The following is a 21331-nucleotide window of genomic DNA, read 5'->3' on the forward strand; positions in this document are numbered from 1 at the left end:
CTCTCCAGAAAACTCATCAGCACTCATTATATAACACCCAGTTCTGAGCTACAAGGTTACACATTGTTCTGCTTAAGGACATCTTGGCCTGGTCGCCTTTCGCACTACAATAGAAATCTACACCATCTGAGTCTTTCTTGCTGTATTCTTCTAAAGTTGCATCTGAAAGTCTGTAGGGAGACAGGCTGAAAGTAGTTCAGAGCTCAGTCAGTCTGCAGTAGTTCGAGCCAAGAAGTGGTGTCACTTTCAGAGAGAAAAAAATTCACAAAAAATTGTGATTTGCCAGGGTATTCATTTTCAAGCTTGAGGCTCTTCAGTTCAAAGTGGCCTGATGCAAAATCAATCATGTCCTCAAATCCTAATTTCCTTTTCTTTCTTGCAGTACCTCACACCATCATTTTCCAGCATTTCCAGGTGGCACTTTCAAGGATTTCACATAACTCCATTTGGTTAGTGTGACCATACATCAGTGAAGTCTGATCACAGGTTTTCAAAACCATCTGGTTAATACCATCACTAGTTAGTGGGATCATTAAGATCATGTGATCACTAGATAGTGGAGTCATTTGTTTAACAAATCCTTCAGATTACTGCCATTATTGGATTAGTGCTACCATTGCTTAGTAAATAGTTTAATAATCTGATCATTTTCCTTTGATATAATAATATAATTCTATTAACAGGAGCAATTCAAATAACCGTACATGAAAAAATGTAATCAAGGTTTCTCGTGCAGTGAAGAGAATTGTGAGCCTCTTGATAAGCAGTTTTTAAAACCTGTATTTTCCATTGAACATACTGAAAATGTGGTTTTAAGGGTACATTTAAAGGGATACTTTGGTGGTTTGCAGGATCGTTGGACAGTCTCAGTTCCTGGAATAGCCAGGAACTGCCTGATCTGAAAGCTCATTTTCACATTGGCTGCAGGCTTGCCAAAATCGGCATTGACAGGGTGGGAACGGCCTTAAAATGGGGTCGGTAGATTTACGGCCCCATTAACGCCGGTGCCCTGCCCGCTGCCACTTTTACATGAGCCTACTGCTGAGCATCCAAAGCTGTTTCAAGCAGTGGACCCCTTTTAATATCCAATCAGAGTCCTATGATGTACATAAGACCTCGATTGCCATTTTAGGATAGAACTGGTTGGAGTGGCCGAAGAGGCCCCGAAAAAGTAAGTTATGAATTAGTTTAGTCGGGCCAGGAAAAACAGGATTGCTCCTCTAGGCCCCATGAAAATAATCTGAGCTGCTTCCACCCCAGGAACCTTCGGTTACCCATCCCTAGGGCTTCAATACAGAGAAACATCACAAGGCGCTTTACAGAGGAGTAAGGGGAAAAGACAAGTTTTTGAAAACGGTACTGTTGTCTAAATGTTTACCGTCAAGATCCTGTGTATGTATAAGGTTTGTTATAAAAGCTTCCTTTGAACGAATCGAACATTTTGTGCAGATTAGGACAGCAGCTATTGTTATCGGCTGTAAATAGTGACACCATTATTCCTGGCCAGAATGGAGATGATTGGGTAATTCCCCCATCAATCATGTCTGGAGACTGCACTGCTGTAAGTAACTGGATTGGTTTTATGCACATAATTTGTATTATGTAACTATCCTCCACTCACTGCATCTTGCTGGAGAAATAACCCTGCTTTTGTCGGGAGATGTTGCTGAAGTTTCAGTCATGAGTTCTGTTCACTGTATTTTGTAGATACCCTTTTTAAATAGAATCTGTTTGCTGAGTAAATAGACAGCTGTCGAGCACTGTTTAAATAGATTCTGCTGCTTGCTGAGTAAATAGCCTGGGGTTGCTGTAAAATAGACTGTTTGCTGTAAGTCCTGCTGTAAGTCTCACCCCACCGCCAACTCACCGCCGACACAGTGGTGTCAATAGACACTCTGATTCTTATCAGCCTTCTACAAGTGAACATTGTATTTTGGTGATGCCTTGTAATAGGAATGTTGGGAATGATTTAGGAGACACACAGGATGCCTTTTAGGTCTATCAGAAAGGTTGCAGGCAGCTATTTAAATTTTTTAAAAAACAAATTAATTTCAAATGATATGATGTCATTTGTACGATTAAAAGTGGTACTTATTTAGAAAACACTGGAACTTATAACTCAACATGGTTGACTCTTAACCGCCATCTGAAGTGGCCTAGGAAGTCACTCAGTTCTATCAAACCACTGCATATCAGAAGAAGGCCCACCACCACCTTCTCAGAGCGACTAGGTTTGGACAATAAATGCTGGCCTTGCCAGCAATGCTCACGTCCTGAGAATGAATTTTAAAAATTCCAAATAATTAACAATAACCAATACCAAACAAATTGTTTACATTTTATATTCCCCAATGGCACTGAGATTGGCCAGTGGAAACAGCACAGAAGTGGCTCAAGGTGCGTCAGCCTCTGGCTTTCCTCCCTCCCTCCCCCCCCCCCTCCTCTCAGTAAGAAGAGCCTGTCCTTTGTTGCCTCCCTCTGATAGCAGAATCTTGCCATGTGGGGGGCGTAAATCTACTTCCACCAGTGTATAGTGCTGCATGTTAGTGCTGACTATATTACTGGCTGCTGCTGACACCTGTAGAAATACACCCCAGCAAGAGTCAGTATGTTTAGGAGGAGAGGGCAGCAAATGGAAAACAATTTGGGGTAAAAATAATTTCTTAAAAAGTGAACTAGCTGCAGAAGCCTTTATTTGGACTGGTTGCTTTCCAGCTTGGGGCAAGATTTCCTCTGTTCTCTATTAATACTTACTTCCTTTATTGACCCTATGCACAAAAAGCATTTTCACTTTGCTTAGAGTGCTAAATACTCTGTTTCATGACCACACTGCATGCAGTGCACGTCACTTGATGATAGACTATCTATACACCATCCATACTTCTTTCAGACTTCCTATCAGCGAAGGAGGCGTGTTATGGTAGAATCAGATTGTTAAATCAGAGAGGGTGAGGGGGTTACCGTATTTGAGAAATTACACAAGTCCAGGTGGGCCTGGGAAGATGGAAATATGCCTCTCTGAGATTAACAATCATTACATTGACAAGATGTCCCTTTTCACACACTGCTCATTCTCTGTGTTACAATACCGTGATCCTACAGCAATCTGGATAAACTACATTTTTATCTAAGGTGTGTTCAAAAAAAGAATCTATTATGTGTCTCTGAAAGATTGAGACATACTAGCCTTCAAGGTAACTATTTTCTCCAGCTTCCCTATTTTAATTTCCCTATGCCAAGTATCAACCTTACCCAAGATAGTGGACAGATGACCTGAGTCCTGGCCTCTGTAACTGGCCTCTACACAATGGTGGAAAGTGGTCTGCAGCAATCCTCCCTCCAACACTGCCCCTCTCCTTGAGTGACAGTGCCTGTCCTTCCTTCACTCAGTACCTCCCTCCATAGCATGGCTGAGATTGGTAACTCAAGATATTGCTGGGTTGCAGCTACTACTTACAACTCTATGGCACAGTTACATATACTTCTTCAAAAATTAAATGTATTGGTATGATCTTTAAACATGAATGGAAATCAGAGCAGAAAAGAAGATGATATTTTTACTGCATTGCTAGACTGTGTTACCTCCAACCTATTCTAGAAGTTTAGTGCAATCAAATGAATATTCTGCCCTTGATCAGAGACAGAGTTAGGATGGAGCCAGGACAGCTAAAGCATGTGATACAACAGAAACAAATTGCGGTGATGACGGTTGCAGAGAAGAGGGTTCTGGAAGGAGGAAGGAAATGTATCCTTTCAAAACCAAATGCACACACCACTCCAATTAAATTAACTGTGCGTTTGCACAGATCACAATCTGCTGCAGACAAGTGCTTCATTCAGTGAACGGCCTCGACTTTAAAAAGATTAGCAGCTATTACAGAGTGCCAGTGAATGGTCCCATATTTTCATCAGCAGTGCTCTGCACTGCTTTTGGGCTTTTTGGCAAACAACCGAGCTCTATGTTGCCATAGTTAATCATCTTTACTGAGTCAATATGCTCACAGTAGACTGCAGGGACTTGCTGAATAATGAAATGAGCGGTGTTAATAAGCCAATCTTACACCCCATTTGCATTGCAAAACTGCCTCTGCTTCAAGAGGTTCTGTACTATGCATTGGCTGCTTGTACTCTCATTTCACCCCATTTTGTAGTGCAGGGCAGAATCCAGAGCATCAGTGGAGGCTGAGAAACAATTGCGATCATGGACTTATATATGTTTTCAGACTGTGAACTATTCCCAATGTCAGAGGAATGTGTATATTAGCCAACAGTGTGAAAAGTGCACTGTTGGCCTATGCATGCTGACTAGGAGCTTAGTCAACTGTGGCCAAAAACAAAAATGGTGGCCTACAGCATCCATTGCTGCAGCCATTTGAGTTCACTATTGCCTCCAATCATTGTTGCCTCTGGGAGAGCCTCAGAAAACCACCTCCAGAATGGTTCTTTGCCATTCTGGCAGCAGCAATTCTGCTTCATTTCACTTTGCAGTGTCGATACTGTAGCTGGGGCAGCTTTCAGCCAAGTGTTTTTAGTATAAATGAATGGAGTGTATAATGGGTCTGTCTGCTCTCTGTGTCACTCAGTGGTCAGCTCAACCATTGATATTCAGTGGCATGCTGGATGAATGGAAATAAAATAATCACCTCAAATTCTAGCTGATTCTGAGGCAGGGGAAGAGTTAACATCAAAGCTTAACATTTTTCTAACATCACTGTGGGAAAATAATAGTAAAATAAAAATTAGATTGCTGTAGATATAACATCAAAGTAACAAAGAAGCTTCAACTGAATTTTGGAGGATTTAAAAGTATTCATTCAAATGACTTTCTTTGAAGTTTAAATTGACTACAAGTGGTGTAAGTGGAGTATATCATGGGCAGGAGTTTAATGTCTTCACTTGTGAGCCTGGCCATACCCCAAATCCTAACTTCATCACGCATGAGGTATCTAGTCAGGCTCACTGGTGAAGATATTTATCATATCACAATCCATAGACTGCACTGTTCAGCCATGGAGATGACAGAAGACATGGGGAGTGAGGTGTAATTCCTCCTGTTGATAATTTTGCTGAAAAAAGATCGGTGTGATACAAAATGGGATAAATAGATAGACAGACAGACAGACAGACAGACAGATAGATAAAATATAAGTAGGCACATGTCAGATATCACAGGGGTCATTTTCTGACTTGGCACTCTTGGTAGAGAGCTTTGACCCTGGCAGCGCATATCAGAAATTTGGCACCTCTGTGCATCATCCTTCGACTATTTAAAGGTCAGAAAATCGTATACAGCACATGCCCAAATTTACGATATGCATTGTTGGCAGGAAAGTTTCCCTGTTAGAAGTTTGAAGATGGTACATTATTGCCCATAAATCTCCTCAGTTTCAGAGACATTTAAGTAATAAAGACAAGGTAACATTGCTTCCCATGGATCTGAAAGTCTGCATTACAATTACATGTTGCTCTCACTGCTTAAAAGAGATGATGTGGAGATGCCGGTGATGGACTGGGGTTGACAATTGTAAACAATTTTACAACACCAAGTTATAGTCCAGCAATTTTATTTTAAATTCACAAGCTTTCGGAGATCTTGAAACATTTGCCTGAGGAAGGAGAAAATCTCCGAAAGCTTGTGAATTTAAAATAAAATTGCTGGACTATAACTTGGTGTTGTAAAATTGTTTAAAAGAGATGAATCATGGGAGCTTCTCACATCATAGAACTGGACATCTTTAATTAGGCTACTTTTGCTATGATCTGCCCCTCTCTCATTCAGTCATTTGTTCACCAACTTACATGGATACACATGTACAGCAAAATAATTTCACATCATTTTTGGTTACAGCCTGCACACGTACTTAAAACCTTCTCAGCCGATGAAAGTATTGCAAATATTTCCTGTTTATCCAGAATTTATTTTTTTCTTTTCCTCTTTCTTTGAGGACCAATGCAATTTTCATGCTCAATGCCTTTCCTGCAGACTTTTCCATTCAGAAGATTCTTTTTGTAAATCACAGTTATGCTGGCAATGTGATGAGCAATGAACTGCCATTTCCATTGAGATCCGAGGCAGAAGAAAGTGTAAATTAGCCTTTATTCTGGAATAAAGAGAGCGGGTTACAGGTTCTGCCGAGCCCTCCCCCCACTGCCACTGAGACTAATCAGCAGGAGAAAAAGCCCATCTCCTGCCGACAGTGTTATCTGTTCATTCACCACACACTCTTCCTTCTCCTCATGCTGACAGAAACAGCTGGACTAGGTGACGGTGTCAGACCAGCTGTTGGCACTGTCAGCCTCCTTTTAAACTGTTTCAATATTTTTTTTAAGAAGGATAATCTTTAGACACCCAAGGGTAAGTTTGAGCAGTCTGCTGAACCTCACAGGCACACGGCTCAGCAGAAATGTTTAAATCCCCTGTCTCTGACAATATGTTTTATTTAATAAAACAAACATCAAGGTGCAGCATTCCAGCTCAGTGCATAAACTCCCTGAGGGTATTTTTAAAGTCACCGGGGGTAGTACGATAGTGTAAAATGGGTGACTTCAATGGAAATAAAAATTGGGAGAGATATAAAACAGACTGCCGACTCGCTAGCACCCATTTTACACTATTACACAAAGTCAAAATTACTCCCCCCCACTCTCTTTTGTAATTCTGTTCAGTTTCTTTCTCCTATTTTTAGTTTTCTCCAGTCAGCCTCTCTTTCTCTGCATCTCTCTGTCATTTCCTCTGCACTGATGATTGTTCAGATTCAATCATCCTCTTTTAATATTGTTTTTTCCACTGTTCGTTTCTACTCCCTCAACCATGACTTGCTCCCTCTTTCTCCAGCTATCGTTGCATCGTAGATTAATATCATTCTTCATCGTAGGTGTCAGCCGTGGCTCAGTGGTACAACTTCTGCCTTTGAGTTAGAAAGTTTGTGGGTACGAGTCCTGCTGCAGAGACTTAAGCACAACATTTAGGCTCCCAGTGCAATGCTGTGGGAGTGCTACTCTGTCAGAGGTGCTGTCTTTCAGATGAGATGTCTGCCCTCTCAGATGGATGTAAAAAATCCCAAGGCACTATTTTGAAGAAGAGCAGGAGAATTCTCCCTGGTGTCCTGGCCAATATTTATCCCTCAACCAACATCACTAAAAAAAGATTATCTAGTCATGATCACATTGCTGTTTGATGTGAATTAATTCTGATGTTGTGCACATTTAAAAGAAAAATCAGCCAATTTTTGGATGAGAATGTGTCTGGAATACATGGAATGTCACAGGATACAGATGAAAGGACACGTGGAATATAAAAGTGAACCTATAGCTCCAGCTACTGATATTAAATCTCAAGTTAAAATAAGGAATTGTTTTATTTTATTTTTGTCCTTTTTCAAAATTCATCCACCTCCAGGCCCATCCCCATCCTGCCTCTGTTCCCCGGAGAAGAAAGCTGACGCAAGCTCCAACTGGTGCAGCAGTTGGTATATGAAAGCAAGGTTGACTCGTGATCTAATATTTTGCCCTTCCCTACAAAAGCACAAGCCAGTGGGAAATCATAAAGGCAGCCCCACATCCTACCACTCCAGTATAGAGGATGGGAGCTTCAATCCACTACACAAAGAATTCTGTGTTAATACAAACACTGGAGGGATTGAATTTAGTATTTTGTTTAACTCTGGAAGGCTTGGGACAAGTAAGGTTTCAAACTTCAATTGTTGATCATGTTTAAAACTATAATGACATGAGGGATTGGGTGGTGCAGTGAGTTAGCGTGCTGCCCTTTCACCTCTGGGTCCAAAGTTCAAATCCAGCCCAGACTGCAAGCATGAAAAGTCTCCTCTTTCTGCCAGCTGTGCAGCCCTATGTTAAATGAATTTGAACAGTATTAACCCAATTCTTAGTGAATACAGGCTGACAGCACAAAACTGATAGCAATTTGGCTGTGGCTACCAGCATGACTCACACTTGCCATCAAGTTATCAGGTGTGAAAAACGCAACAAAAAAAATCACACTGCTTCTCCAAGGTTGTGCATCAATCCTTTCTAAAATAAAACTATGGTTGAGGATTTTCTCGGAGCTGCTGTTATAACTTCAGTGGAAGTGTGACGGAAACCCCATTTACATATGTAAACGCACTTGTAGTGAAGTTATGGTGGCGATCAGGAGTAGCATCGAAGAAATTTCCAGCCTGTGTGTGTTTTGATGCTTTCAGATGAATCATGTGACCTTTTTCTGCAGAAAACAATATTCCACTATCTCTACCTCACATGCACACCAGTTCAACTATCAACAGTTTTAAGTCTTTTTGAAAAGTTATCTTGCTTTATCTCTCCTTGCTCCTCTTGATTTCCCATGCCACACACAATCCCTCGATGTAGAACATAGGCAGGTTCTGTGACCGGTCGCTTGGAGATGTGTGATAATGTCCTTGAATGATGACCGCATGATTTCCCCTCCCCTCTGCAGGTTGGCACCTGGCCTTTGCCCAACGCCACCCCTTCAAGGCACAGCTGAGATTGGGAATTCATTGTGTGAGGAATCGAAGTCGGATGGACATGTTTCTTCCCATTCTGTCACATAGCTCCCGGCAAGGAGTTTTAATAAACCCGTTACCGGGAGCTACAGTCTTTTTCATTTTTTTCATTCCTCAACGAACCGCCGGGATAGGCACAATTCATTATTGTGCCTTAAAGATTTTATAAATAATTATTGAGAAAAACACTAAAATGTTAACAACTCAGATTGAATTCCTTTCTATAAGAATGTTATGTTTCTTATAAGTAAACATTCGTAACGAAAAGTTATCAGGCAGAGATTGTGTTGCTTCAGAATAGCTCATTTTCCAATCCCTGAAGGTAACACATTATACAGCATAAAGTCTTGACGTGAATGTGAAAATAAATACAACTGATCCTAGGTAAAACTAAAGTTAGTCAATCAACTTACATTTGCTTTTGAAAGTGTCGAATCCCATTATTTCCAAGGCTACACTGGGGCTCTCATTGGCTATGCATTAGGTCAGTGAATATTAACTTCATTTACACATGGCTGGGAATTGGCTGGTGTCAACAATAGGAGCCCTGCTGCCTCCGCTGAGGGGGAAGTTAGCCGGGACCTGACAAAAAGCTGCCACTGAAGAAGATGGATGATGAAGCTGGCTGACCTTGGCCCTGTGTACACCACCATCACAGCCACTCTCTTCTCAACAAAAGAACTCTTCAACTTTCTCAGTTGCCTTCATCGTTATTGGTGCTAACTGGTCCAGACATCTTCATCGATTGAGCTCTATTCCTTTTAAATCTGCAAGCTTGCTCTCTTCAAATAACTAAATCTCGGCAGAGACGTCTCCCTTTTTATAAGTCGCTGACTGCAGTCTCCTGTACAGGGTGCGGCATGGCAGCTCAACATTGTGTCGCTGAGCACAGTGTTCTACCACTTCTCTGGGCTTTATGCTCTGAAAGAACGTACTTAGTGATAAATGACAATTAGTGCTTAAACCCTTTTCACTCAGGAATTTCATACACTGCGAAGCCTTTCAAAAAATCATCTGTAACAAGGTTATTTCAGAGTTTCAAGCAATCTGAAATGCAATTTGATGCTTTCTATTGATTACCAAGATAGTTAGTGCTCATCTGGTACTTATGTTTCATGTATCCACTGGTATATTGACTATACCAATCACAAACAAGAAGGAAAGACAGGATACAGATGAGAGACACAAGTTATCAATACAGGCCCTGATAGTGATATTTCTGATACTGGCACTAGCACAAAGATATTTGTACCAACTGATAACTAAGGAGAGAAGAAGGTTAATCAAACAAGAATGGTATTAATAGTCAGCTGAAGTGACTAGCTATGGAAGCATCGATAGATTTGCATTGTAAAGAAAATTCTAGTTTGAAGGAGTCTTTCCATATTGGCAGCTTTTCCCCGAAAGGTGGAGACAGAATTTCTGTTTTTTATGTAAAAAGGAGTGGCTATGGATCACTGTCAGTGCCAGCATGTTAACCCTTTACAGTCCTGTGATATTTCACATAGTGTAAGGTTTTCACAAATATAAACTAGTAAATGAAGCAGATAATGAAGCAGTCCGTGCCCGCATGCAGCAAGACCTGGACAACATCCAGACTTGGGCTGATAAGTGGCAAGTAACATTCACGCCAGACAAGTGCCAGGCAATGACCATTTCCAACAAGAGAGAGTCTAACCATCCCCCCTTGACATTCAACGGCATTACCTTCGCCAAATCCACCACCATCAACATCTTGGGGTCACCATTGACCAGAAACTTCACTGGACCGGCCACATAAATACTGTGGCTACAAGAGCAGGTCAGAAGCTGGGTATTCTGCAGCGAGTGACTCACCTCCTGACTCCCCAAAGCCTTTCCACCATCTACAAGGCACAAGTCAGGAGTGTGATGGAATACTCTCCACTTGCCTGGATGAGTGCAGCTCCAACAACACTCAAGAAGCTCAACACCATTCAGGACAAAACAGCCCGCTTGATTGGAACTCCATCCACCACCTTAAACATTCACTTCCTTCACCACCGGAGCACCGTGGCTGCAGTGTGTACCATCTACAAGATGCACTGCAGCAACTCACCAAGGCTTCTTCGGCAACACCTCCCAAACCCATGACCTCTACCACCTAGAAGGACAAGAGCAGCAGGCACATGGGAACACCACCACCTGCACGTTTCCCTCCAAGTCACACAACATCCTGACTTAGAAATATATCGCCGTTCCTTCATAATCGCTGGGTCAAAATCCTGGAACTCCCTACCTATCAGCACTGTGGGAGAAGCTTCACCACACGAACTGCAGCGGTTCAAGAAGGTGGCTCACCATCACCTTCTCAAGGGCAATTAGGGATGGGCAATAAATGCTGGCCTCGCCAGCGGCGCTCACATCCCATGAATGAATTTTTAAAAATATTTCCGCTGACAATTTACTGACTACTTTTAAATGACTCAGGTGGTTTATACAAGTTCTATATTCAGGTGTCCCTTAGGACATGTGCCCTGCATTTGGTGTTCTTTGTTTTTTACTAGGGAAGTACAACAGTTGACTGCAGTAATTGGATGACATTTGACAGAATGAGTACCTCCAGCCTGTACAGAATGGTCTCTTCACAAATGTGTCATTTATTTTTAAATAATTATTTTCTCCCTTCTTTTAGGTCCTTCTGCACCATTCCTTAAGCAAGATGTTGGCAGCAAGGTACATTTCTCAGACAGACTCTAAAGTGGGCTCAGTACAACTTGCCTTCTGATTTGACCTCTTTCCTTGTGAAAACTGCCTCTCCTTCACATAACATGACAACGCAACATGGCACAGATCATCAAGTGTGTGATTATTACTGTATAAAAGCAACAGCTCCTAGTGTCACGCACCAAGATCTTGCCAGGAAAGCAGAAGCATAATGGTTCACAAATTGAGAGTTTTAAATACTGCTTACTTGATAAGAGAAAGTGGTTACTCCCCTCAAAAATATTCACTAGAATGATACCGGGGTTAAAAGCGTTAAATTATGAGGACAGGTTGCATAGACTAGGCTTGTATTCCCTTGAGTATAGAAGATTAAGGGCTGATCAAATTGAGGTGTTTAAGATGATTAAGTAATCTGATAGTTTAGGTAGAAACTATTTCCTCTGGTGCAGGAGTCCAAGGGACATAACCTTAAAATTAGAGCTAGGCCGTTCTGGGGTGATGTCAGGAAGCATTTCTTCACATAAAAGGTAGCGAAAATCTAGAACTCTCTCCCCCAAAAAGCTGTTGAGGATAGGTCAATCTAAAATTTCAAAACTGAGATTAATAGATTTTTCTTAGGCAAGGGTGTTAAGGGTTACGGAACCAAGGTGGATAGATGGAATTAAGATACAGATCAGCCATGATAACTAACTGAATGGTGGAACAGGCTCGAGGGGCTGAATGGCCTACTCCTGCTCCTATGTTACTATGTTACGATGTTCCTTCCTATGTTCCTAAATGTATTTATTAGAAAGAGGGGAAATGTGTAAAGTGATAGAAGTTTAAGCCAGTGAAGCACTCCCACTGCTTCAAAAAGGTTATTGGTTGGAATGGAAATGAGTTACCTCATTGACAATCTGGACCACATTCAGAGACAGTAACATTAACATTCTGTTAAAATGCAGAGCCACAGATAAATGTTGGATTTGGTCACTAAATAGTTAGACCTCGATTTGGGCTATAATTCCTTCAGTGCCTGACAAGGAGTTTACATTGCTAGTGCGATCAGAAAATCTGTTACTTCCCCCCCTCCTTAACACTGCTCCCGGTGATTATAAACAAATGTTGCCGTGGTCGTGTCTAATTGGGATGATGGTGCAGCTTTCTGATACTCTAACAGACTGTGGGTTTGTGTCCACAGTCATCCCAGCAACATTTGCATGGGGCTTGGGGTAAAATGCCAAGTGCACTTTCTCCAGCGGACAAAGGTGCATGGTCCAAGGAGAAAGAAGAAGAGGAGAGGGGAGAAAGAGAAAATACATTTGAAGTGCATGTCCACATTCACCTATTTTCACTAGCTGTTATTGGTGTGTAATTATTGAACTGGAGCCCCCATGATGTATATAGCTGGTTACACTTTTGAAAAAAATATCTTTTGTATTGACTGCAGCAAAGAAATCCCATGGAGCACTTTGTCAACTGGTGTATTTCAGCCCACTTGTGAACATTTAACTTTCATATAGATTGGAATAAGCAGACGAGCTCATGTCAGAAAGGTAATGAATTTCTTGAGTGTGTTCAGGACAGCTTTCTGCAACTATATGTCCTAGAACCATCAAGGGGGCAGGTTATATTAGAATAATAACGAGTAATGAGCCAGATTTAGTTAACAGCCTAACGGTGCGTGAACATTTATCTAATAACGATCAAAATATGATCAAGTTCAACGTTGTGTTTGAAAGGGAGGAACCCATAACAGCTACTAAGATTTTAAATTAGGTAAGGTTGACTTCAATGGGATGAGACAGAGACTGTCCACAGTAAAGTGGGCAAATCTATTAATGGGTAAAATGACAGAAGGTCAGTGGGAGGTGTTCAAAACAGAATTTAACGTGATACAGAACCAGTTTATACCCCTAAGGGGCATGTTCTACTTGCCAAAAAAAAAGCCATGGATGACAAACGAGGTAAGGGACAAAAGAGATACAAAGAACAGCAAAGGGTGACAAAACAGATAGTAAGAGCTACAAAAAGGGAGTATGGAAAGAAACTTGCAAGGGAAATCAAAATCAACACAAAACATTTTTACAATTATATCAGGAAAAAGAGGGTGGTCAAGAGCAATGTGGGCCCTTTAAAAACTGATAATGGTGATATTGTGAATGAAAATAAGGAAATGGTGGACATGTTAAATAATTACTTTGCATCAGTATTTACTGTAGAGGAATAGGATAGCATGCCGGACACCCCAAAGAAACTAATTTTGAATCAGGAACGAGGACTCACCACAATGATCGTAAGCAAATTAACAGTAATGAAGAAAATAATGGCACTAAAGAGTGACAAATCATCAGGACCAGATGGTTTCCATCCTAGGGTTTTAAAGGAAGTAGGTGAGAACGTAGGCCCTAACTATAACCTTCCAAAGTTTTCTCGATCCAGGAACCATTCCTTTAAATTGGAAAATTGCACATGTCATAGAGTCATAGAGGTTTACAACATGGAAACAGGCCCTTCAGCCCAACATGTCCATGTCGCTCAGTTTATACCACTAAGCTAGTCCCAACTGCCTGCACTTGGCCCATATCCCTCTATACCCATCTTATCCATGTAACTATCCAAATGCGTTTTAAAAGACAAAATTGTACCCGCCTCTACTACTGCCTCTGGCAGCTCGTTCCAGACACTCACCACCCTTTGAGTGAAAAAATTGCCCCTCTGGACCTTTTTGTATCTCTCCCCTCTCACCTTAAATCTGTGCCCCCTCGTTATAGACTCCCCTACCTTTGGGAAAAGATTTTGACTATCTACCTTATCTATGCCCCTCATTATTTTATAGACTTCTATAAGATCACCCCTTAACCTCCTACTCTCCAGGGAAAAAAGTCCCAGTCTATCCAACCTCTCCCTATAAGTCAAACCATCAAGTCCCGGTAGCATCCTAGTAAATCTTTTCTGCACTCTTTCTAGTTTAATAATATCCTTTCTATAATAGGGTGACCAGAACTGTACACAGTATTCCAAGTGTGGCCTTACTAATGTCCTGTACAACTTCAACAAAACATCCCAACTCCTGTATTCAATGTTCTGACCAATGTCACTCCGCTATTTAAGAAAGATCAGAGAGGGAAACCTGGGAATTATAGACCAGTTAGCCTAACATCTGTTGTTGGGAAATTACTAGAGTCTATAATTAAGGATAGAATGAGTGAACACTTTGAAAATTTTCTGCTGATCAGAGAGAGCCAGCATGGATCTGTAAAGGGTAGGTCATGCCTGGCGAACCTGATTGAATTTTTTGAATAGGTGACTAAAGTAGTGGACGGGGCATGTCTATGGATGTTGTTTATATGGACTTCCAGAAGGCATTCGATAAAGTCCCTCATAAGAGGCTGTTTGCTAAAGTTGAAGCTCATGGAATTGAGGGCAAATTATTGACCTGGCTTGGAAATTGGTTGAGCGGCAGAAGACAGAGAGTGGGGATAATGGGCAGGTACTCAAATTGGCAAGATGTGACTAGTGGTATCTCACAGGGATCTGTCTTGGGGCCTCAAATATTCACTGTATTTATTAACAATATAGATGACGGGATAGAGAGCCACATATCCAAGTTTGCCGATGACACAAAAATAGGTAGCATTGTAAGCAGTGCAGATGGAAGCATAAAATTACAGAGAGATATTAATAGATTAAGTGAATGGGCAAAACTGTGGCAAATGGAATTCAATGTAGGCAAGTGTGAGGTCTTCCACTTTGGACCTAAAAAGGATAGATCAGAGTACTTTCTAAATAAGAACTTAAGACTATAAGAAATAGGAGCAGGAGTAGGCCATACGGCCCATCGAGCCTGCTGCGCTATTCAATAAGGTCATGGCTGATTTTCGACCTCAGCTCCACTTTCCCGCTCGATCCCCATATCCCTTGATTCCCTTAGAGTCCAAAAATCTATTCGTCTCAGCCTTGAATATACTCAACAACTGAACATACACAGCCCTCTAGAGTAGAGAATTCCAAAGATTCACAACCCTCTGAGTAAAGAAATTTCTCCTCTTCTCACTCCTAAATGTCCGACCCCTTATCCTGAGACTATGCCCCCTAGTTCTAGACTCTCCAGCCGGGGGAAACATCCTCTCAGCATCTACCCTGTCAGGCCCTCTCAGAATCTTATATGTTTCAATGCGATTACCTCTCATTCTTCTAAACTTCAGAGAGTATATGCCCATTCTACTCAATCTTTCCTCATAGAACACCCCTCTTATCCCAGGAATCAATCTAGTGAACTTTCATTGCACTGCCTCTAAGGCATGTATGTCCTTCCTTAGATAAGGAGACCAAAACTGTACACAGTACTACAGATGTGGTCTCACCAAAGCCCTGTATAATAGCAGCAAGACTTCCTTACTTTTGTACTCCTACCCCCTTGCAATAAAGACCAACATACCATTTGCCTTCCTGATTACGTGTTGTACCTGCATGCTAACTTTCTGTGTTTCGTGTACGAGGACACCCAAATCTCTCTGAACACCAACATTTAATAGTTTCTCACCATTTAAATATTATTCCGTTTTTCTATTCTTCCTACCAAAGTGAATAACCTCATATTTCCCCACATTAAACTCCATCTGCTACCTTCTTGCCCACTCACTTAACCTGTCTGTATTCCTTTGCAAAGTCTTTGCGTCCTCCTCACAGCTTACTTTCCCACCTAGCTTTGTAATGTCAGCAAACTTGGATAGATTACATTCAGTCCCTTCATCTAAGTCATTAATATAGATTGTAAATAGCTGAGGCCCAAACATTGATCCCTACGGAACCCCACTAGTTACAACTTGCCAACCTGAAAATGATCCGTTTATTCCTACTCTCTGTTTTCTGTCCGTTAAACAATCCTCAATCCATGCTAATATGATACCCCAATCCCATGAGCCCTAATCTTGAAAAGCTAGCTCAAAAGATAAGAGAGAAACTATTTCTGCTGGTTGGGGAGTCTGGGACTAGGGGACGTAGCCTAAAAATTAGAGCCAGGACTTTCAGGAGTGAAGTTAGGAAACACTTCTACACGCAAAGGATGTTAGAAGTTTGGAACTCTCTTCTGCAAACGGCAGTTGAAGCTAGCTCAGTTGTTAATTTTAAATCCGAGATTGATAGATTTTTGTTAATCAGAGGTATTAAGAGACATGGGACTAAGGCAGGTATATGGAGTTAGGTCACAGATGAGCCATGATCTCATCGAATGGTGGAACAGGCTCGAGGGGCTAAATGGCCTACTCCTGTTCCTATGTTCCTATATTCCTATGTTCCTCGAAGTTCACTTATTTTGTAATGTCCAACATGGCAGTGGAACTTCACCCATTTGAAAATACTTAATATGACAGTGGACTTCCACCCGTTTGGGAACATCAAACACGGTGGAATTCTGCACACTCGGCAATGTCCAATAAATTTTAATTCCACCCAGTTGGCAATTTCTAACAAAAGCAATGAAACACAAATCCTCAAGGATCCTTTCAAAAATGTCAAAAAAGAAATCTGACTGGCGGTCACAGCATTTAAACTCTTTCATGCATTATATTATTTAAAGGATCACAGCAGCCGCCATGCTGAATGAGTGCCACCACTGTCAGTTACAAGTTAGGTTAGTGCAAATTGTTGCCACATCCCCATTCCTTCACATTCCTTAACGTCCCTTTCATTTTACAGAAAAGGGGGAAGAAGTCATACTTTGGAAAGTTTTTTTTTAAAGTACAAAGAGCAATTCTATGTGAAAGAGGTTGACAGAAGACGGGAAGCAGTGAAAGATGAGCTGGCCCCTTTCCACGGACTGTGATGAATGAGCTGATCACAACACGTTTTGGTGAAAGCTGAAGCCGAGCTCAGAGGAGGCTGCTCGAGTGACATGACTGGCAGCCCATCTCATTTACTCACAACTCATTTCCGTTTAATATTTTATGGAGCATGTTTAAAGTTGTATTAATTCCATCCTCGACTCCACAATGCTGCATTTGCTCTTCAGGCAGTTGCTTCAAAAAAAAACAGCTCTGTGACTAAAATGCCGATCAGAACAGACTGAAATTCTCCAAACCTCTTTATAGCTCCTTTCAAGAATAAAAATACAGCAAATTTTTGCATTTTTCTACAAAGCAATGTTCTACCCCACACTGATTTTATGCATCGTTACTTTATTGTTACAATCAGTTATAATGATCAATAAGCATTTAGTTATACATATACATTGCGTTTTAATTGAAACTGATGAAGGACACTGGACCTGAATTTTTAATTATATCATGGATCAGGCACCCACATTGTAGTTTTTTTCTGACAGTCTGCCAGTTTACAATTTTAAGTACTTTTACACTGATGTCAAAAAGGGTGCTATACTCTGGTACACTAATAGGCAAATTATATGAAGGTCTTGAGTGTGCTTTTCACGTCATTCACTCATCGCTAATTTGCTATAAGATATCTGGATGTATGGCATTGCTCTGCCAGGTTAAACTGGAGCCAAGTTGCACTCGTTTGTCTCAAATACGCACAGATAAAGGGATGCAGCCGTTGCACTTTCTTTTTGATTTAAGTGTGTGTTATTTCTTTCTTTCCTTTTCATCTCCCCGCACTACCTCAGGCAGGCTGTCTGCTCCTATGCCTCTGTCAGTGGCCATTATAAGACGGACAAGAGAAGCATTGGGTCGACTCTCTCCAATTGTCCCTTCCTGACTTGGAGGAAGATTCTTGTGTCCACTCTCCTCCTCTCCCCCAAACAGCACAGTCAAGATTCAGAGCACATCTTGGAGGAACTACAGGCCCTGCCAATCCATCACAAGGCATCTTGCCACCGTGCACCACTCCACTGTTGCTGTTTCCCCTTGAATAAAATCAGAAGGAAAAACAAAAATTCTGGTTTACTTCTCTTGCTTCCTGTGCTCTGAATTTCGGGAAGACGCTGCAACGTGGTCAATGAACGGAGCTGAAGTGATCCCCCAGCTCAATGTTTTAAATAGGATCCAGGCTTAAGAATGTACTGCTTATTCCAGGAAGGAAAGCTGCACTATTGATCTGTGTAAAACATTAAAGGGATTGATCCCAGTTTCTGTTACACTGATCACTGCACACTATTGGTCCACAGGGAAGGTTTAGCTCAAACAGGCATTCTTGTGAAATAATTTTTCTCTACAATATTACATTTTAGACTGTTCAACAAAGATACTGAAAAAAATAAACATTTGCTTGTTTGTTATAAATTACAACTTCTACACTGATTTGCAGAATAATTTTTTTAAAATCTTACTATGGAACATTTTTTAATTCTTCAAAAAAGACAAACAATATGGCTTAAAAATTGCTATCAATTCCTTCTTAACTGAAGCAGGTGAATGATTAACATTGTTCTACTAAATTAGTGGTAATTTCCATTAAATTAAATGGAAGGGAAACGGACAGCTGTGTTATGGGGTGTACAATCCTCTCTGCCTCATTTTCCTCTCTGTGCAGGCATATTGTTACTTCATAAGCTTTTTTATTCACATGTTCTGGATACATCCTCAGTGTAAATTAAATTCAACAAAACATAAAGTTCTAAACAACTCAACCATTCAAACTGATTTCGTTCAGAAGGTCCCATGAGATCTGTGTAATGCATCTTGGGATCTTTTAGATGGATTTATTTATTTACATTTCACATGGCAGATAAATATTCTAACACATTGCACAGCATCTTGCACATATAGTGCGACCTGCAAAAAGTATCTTACGATGCACAGTATCACATTAATCTGCAACCGTTATGTCACACATCACAAGGATACAAACAATGGATCTGAAATTGCTTAGGGATTGGATCTGGTTGTTGATGCCGGGATTGAGCCCACTGGTGACCTCTTCTCCTGACTCTGCCAGTGGATGCAGGGTAAGTGGGAGGTCACCCTATTTGCTTGGTGAGTGTTTGCTGCACCAGGGGCACATCTCAGGCACCCACCTTTTGTAGGAGGCTACAAAACATGGCACAGGTGGCTGGACTGGGGATGGGGAAAACATTAGCCTTTGTCCCCAATAACCCCCACGCCAAGTGTACTTCTCTAAATTGAATCCTTACTTCCTCATCAGGTTTCCAAGCCATGATCCCAGCCTGACCCCCACTCGGCAGAATTCACTTCCACCCATTGGGAAGCCAGGACACCTTTTCCATTCAGCGTAACAGCCCCCGAACTTACATGAGATCCCTTTAAAGACGAGGACACAGGAACTGCCAGTATGGGGAGTCTTGATCCTTAGCCACACTCTCTCCATATCAGTGTTCTTGTTTGGGGTGGTCAGTATCTTTGTTCCCAAAAAAGGCCGCAAGAATCTTCAGCATAAGTGTGGGTCCTGGTGTACCTGGGTTCGCGTGGAGTTAACAGCCATTCTGCCAGACTCCCCCAGAGTTACATAGGGACAGCCAAGCAATTTTGTAATAATATATTTAAAACCTGTGCATCAATATAAATCAGCCATATAAATACTGTGGCTACAAGGGCAGGTCAGAGGCTGGGTATTCTGCGGCGAGTGACTCACCTCCTGACTCCCCAAAGCCTTTCCACCATCTACAAGACACAAGTCAGGAGTGTGATGGAATACTCTCCACTTGCTTGGATGAGTGCAGCTCCAACAACACTCAAGAAGCTCGACACCATCCAGGACAAAGCAGCCCGCTTGATTGGCACCCCATCCACCACCTTAAAAATTCACTCCCTTCACCACCGGCGCACTGTGGCTGCAGTGTGTACCATCCACAGGATTCAGTGCAGCAACTCGCCAGGGCTTCTTCGAGAGCACCTCCCAAACCCACGACCTCTACCACCTAGAAGGACAAGAGCAGCAGGTACATGGGAACAACAACACCTGCACGTTCCCCTCCAAGTCACATACCATCCCGACTTGGAAATATATCGCCGTTCCTTCATCGTCACTAGGTCAAAATCCTGGAACTCCCTTCCTAACAGCACTGTGGGAGAACCTTCACCACACGGACTGCAGCGGTTCAAGAAGGCGGCTCACCACCACCTTCTCAAGGGCAATTAGGGATGGGCAATAAATGCCGGCCTCACCAGCAACGCTCACATCCCATGAACGAATAAAAAAAAATAATATGCAGGAAACCAAACATTTTATAAAAGAAAAAAATTTTGGTCAGGCCAACATTTATCCCTCACCAAATGAGGTTAACTGGTGATTTATCTCATTGCTGTTTATGAGTCCTTGTTGTGTGCAAATGAGTTGCCATATTTGCATAAGTAACTACAACAGTGACTACACTTCATCGTAGTTCATTGGCCATGAAGCACTTTAGACATCCTGAGGTCTTGAAAGGTGCTACATAAATGCAAGTTCCTTCTTTCTTTCAAAGTGACAAATTTAAAGAATTACTTAATGTTCAGCATTAATAGGGTTAAAACCAACATGACTTCCCAATTTCAATCCCTAACCAATTTCTACCCCAGTATCTCCACATCCACCCTATTGAACACCTTCAATTTTAAAGACACCTATCATGTCTCCTCTTAATGTGAGCATCAGCCACTCCCAGGTGCTGCACAGTTCGATGCAGAGCAAATCTCTCTCCAACAATCTCTGTCCAACGACATTCTTTAACCCAACCGCAAAATAGCAACACCTACAGTACCAGTGCGACATTTTCCATTTCCTGAACCAGCTAATTTTATGGCTTTACCAGGTGAGGGTACAAAATTTATGCCGCCAACAGTGACTGCAATTTAAAATGTAATTCATTGTGTTTTGAGACACTTAGTCACGAGAAATGGCTTATGCAAATGTATGTATTATATTATTATTAAACTGTGGTCAGTTTTGTGCTGAGGGGCCCACGCCAACTGGGAAGTGAGTTGAGACGGCCTAAACTCATCTCACATAGAAGTATATGATGTGGAGATGCCAGTGATGGACTGGGGTTGACAATTGTAAACAATTTTACAACACCAAGTTATAGTCCAGCAATTTTATTTGAAATTCACAAGCTTTCGGAGGCTTCCTCCTTCCTCAACTGAGGAAGGAGGAAGCCTCCGAAAGCTTGTGAATTTCAAATAAAATTGCTGGACTATAACTTGGTGTTGTAAAATTGTTTACATAGAAGTATACGAAGAGAAGACTTC

At 41.5% G+C, this 21331-nt stretch overlaps 1 protein-coding gene across 9 annotated transcripts in view; it reads right to left on the bottom strand.

Moving 5' to 3' along the window:
• LOC137321905 (ephrin type-A receptor 7) overlaps positions 1-21331 on the bottom strand; it is a 238076-nt gene that overhangs the window by 193777 nt on the left and 22968 nt on the right. Inside the window, exon 4 of one of the 9 annotated variants that reach the window (XM_067984762.1) lies at positions 17364-18051. The exons of the other annotated variants lie outside the window; for them this stretch is intronic. Within the exon in view, the coding sequence (XP_067840863.1) occupies positions 17984-18051 (68 nt within the window). The 3' untranslated portion in view covers positions 17364-17983. Of the gene's footprint in view, positions 1-17363; positions 18052-21331 lie in introns of those variants that run through there. 9 annotated transcript variants of the gene reach the window in all.

This window comes from Heptranchias perlo, chromosome 5 (assembly GCF_035084215.1).
Source record: "Heptranchias perlo isolate sHepPer1 chromosome 5, sHepPer1.hap1, whole genome shotgun sequence".
Lineage (NCBI taxonomy): Eukaryota > Metazoa > Chordata > Chondrichthyes > Hexanchiformes > Hexanchidae > Heptranchias > Heptranchias perlo.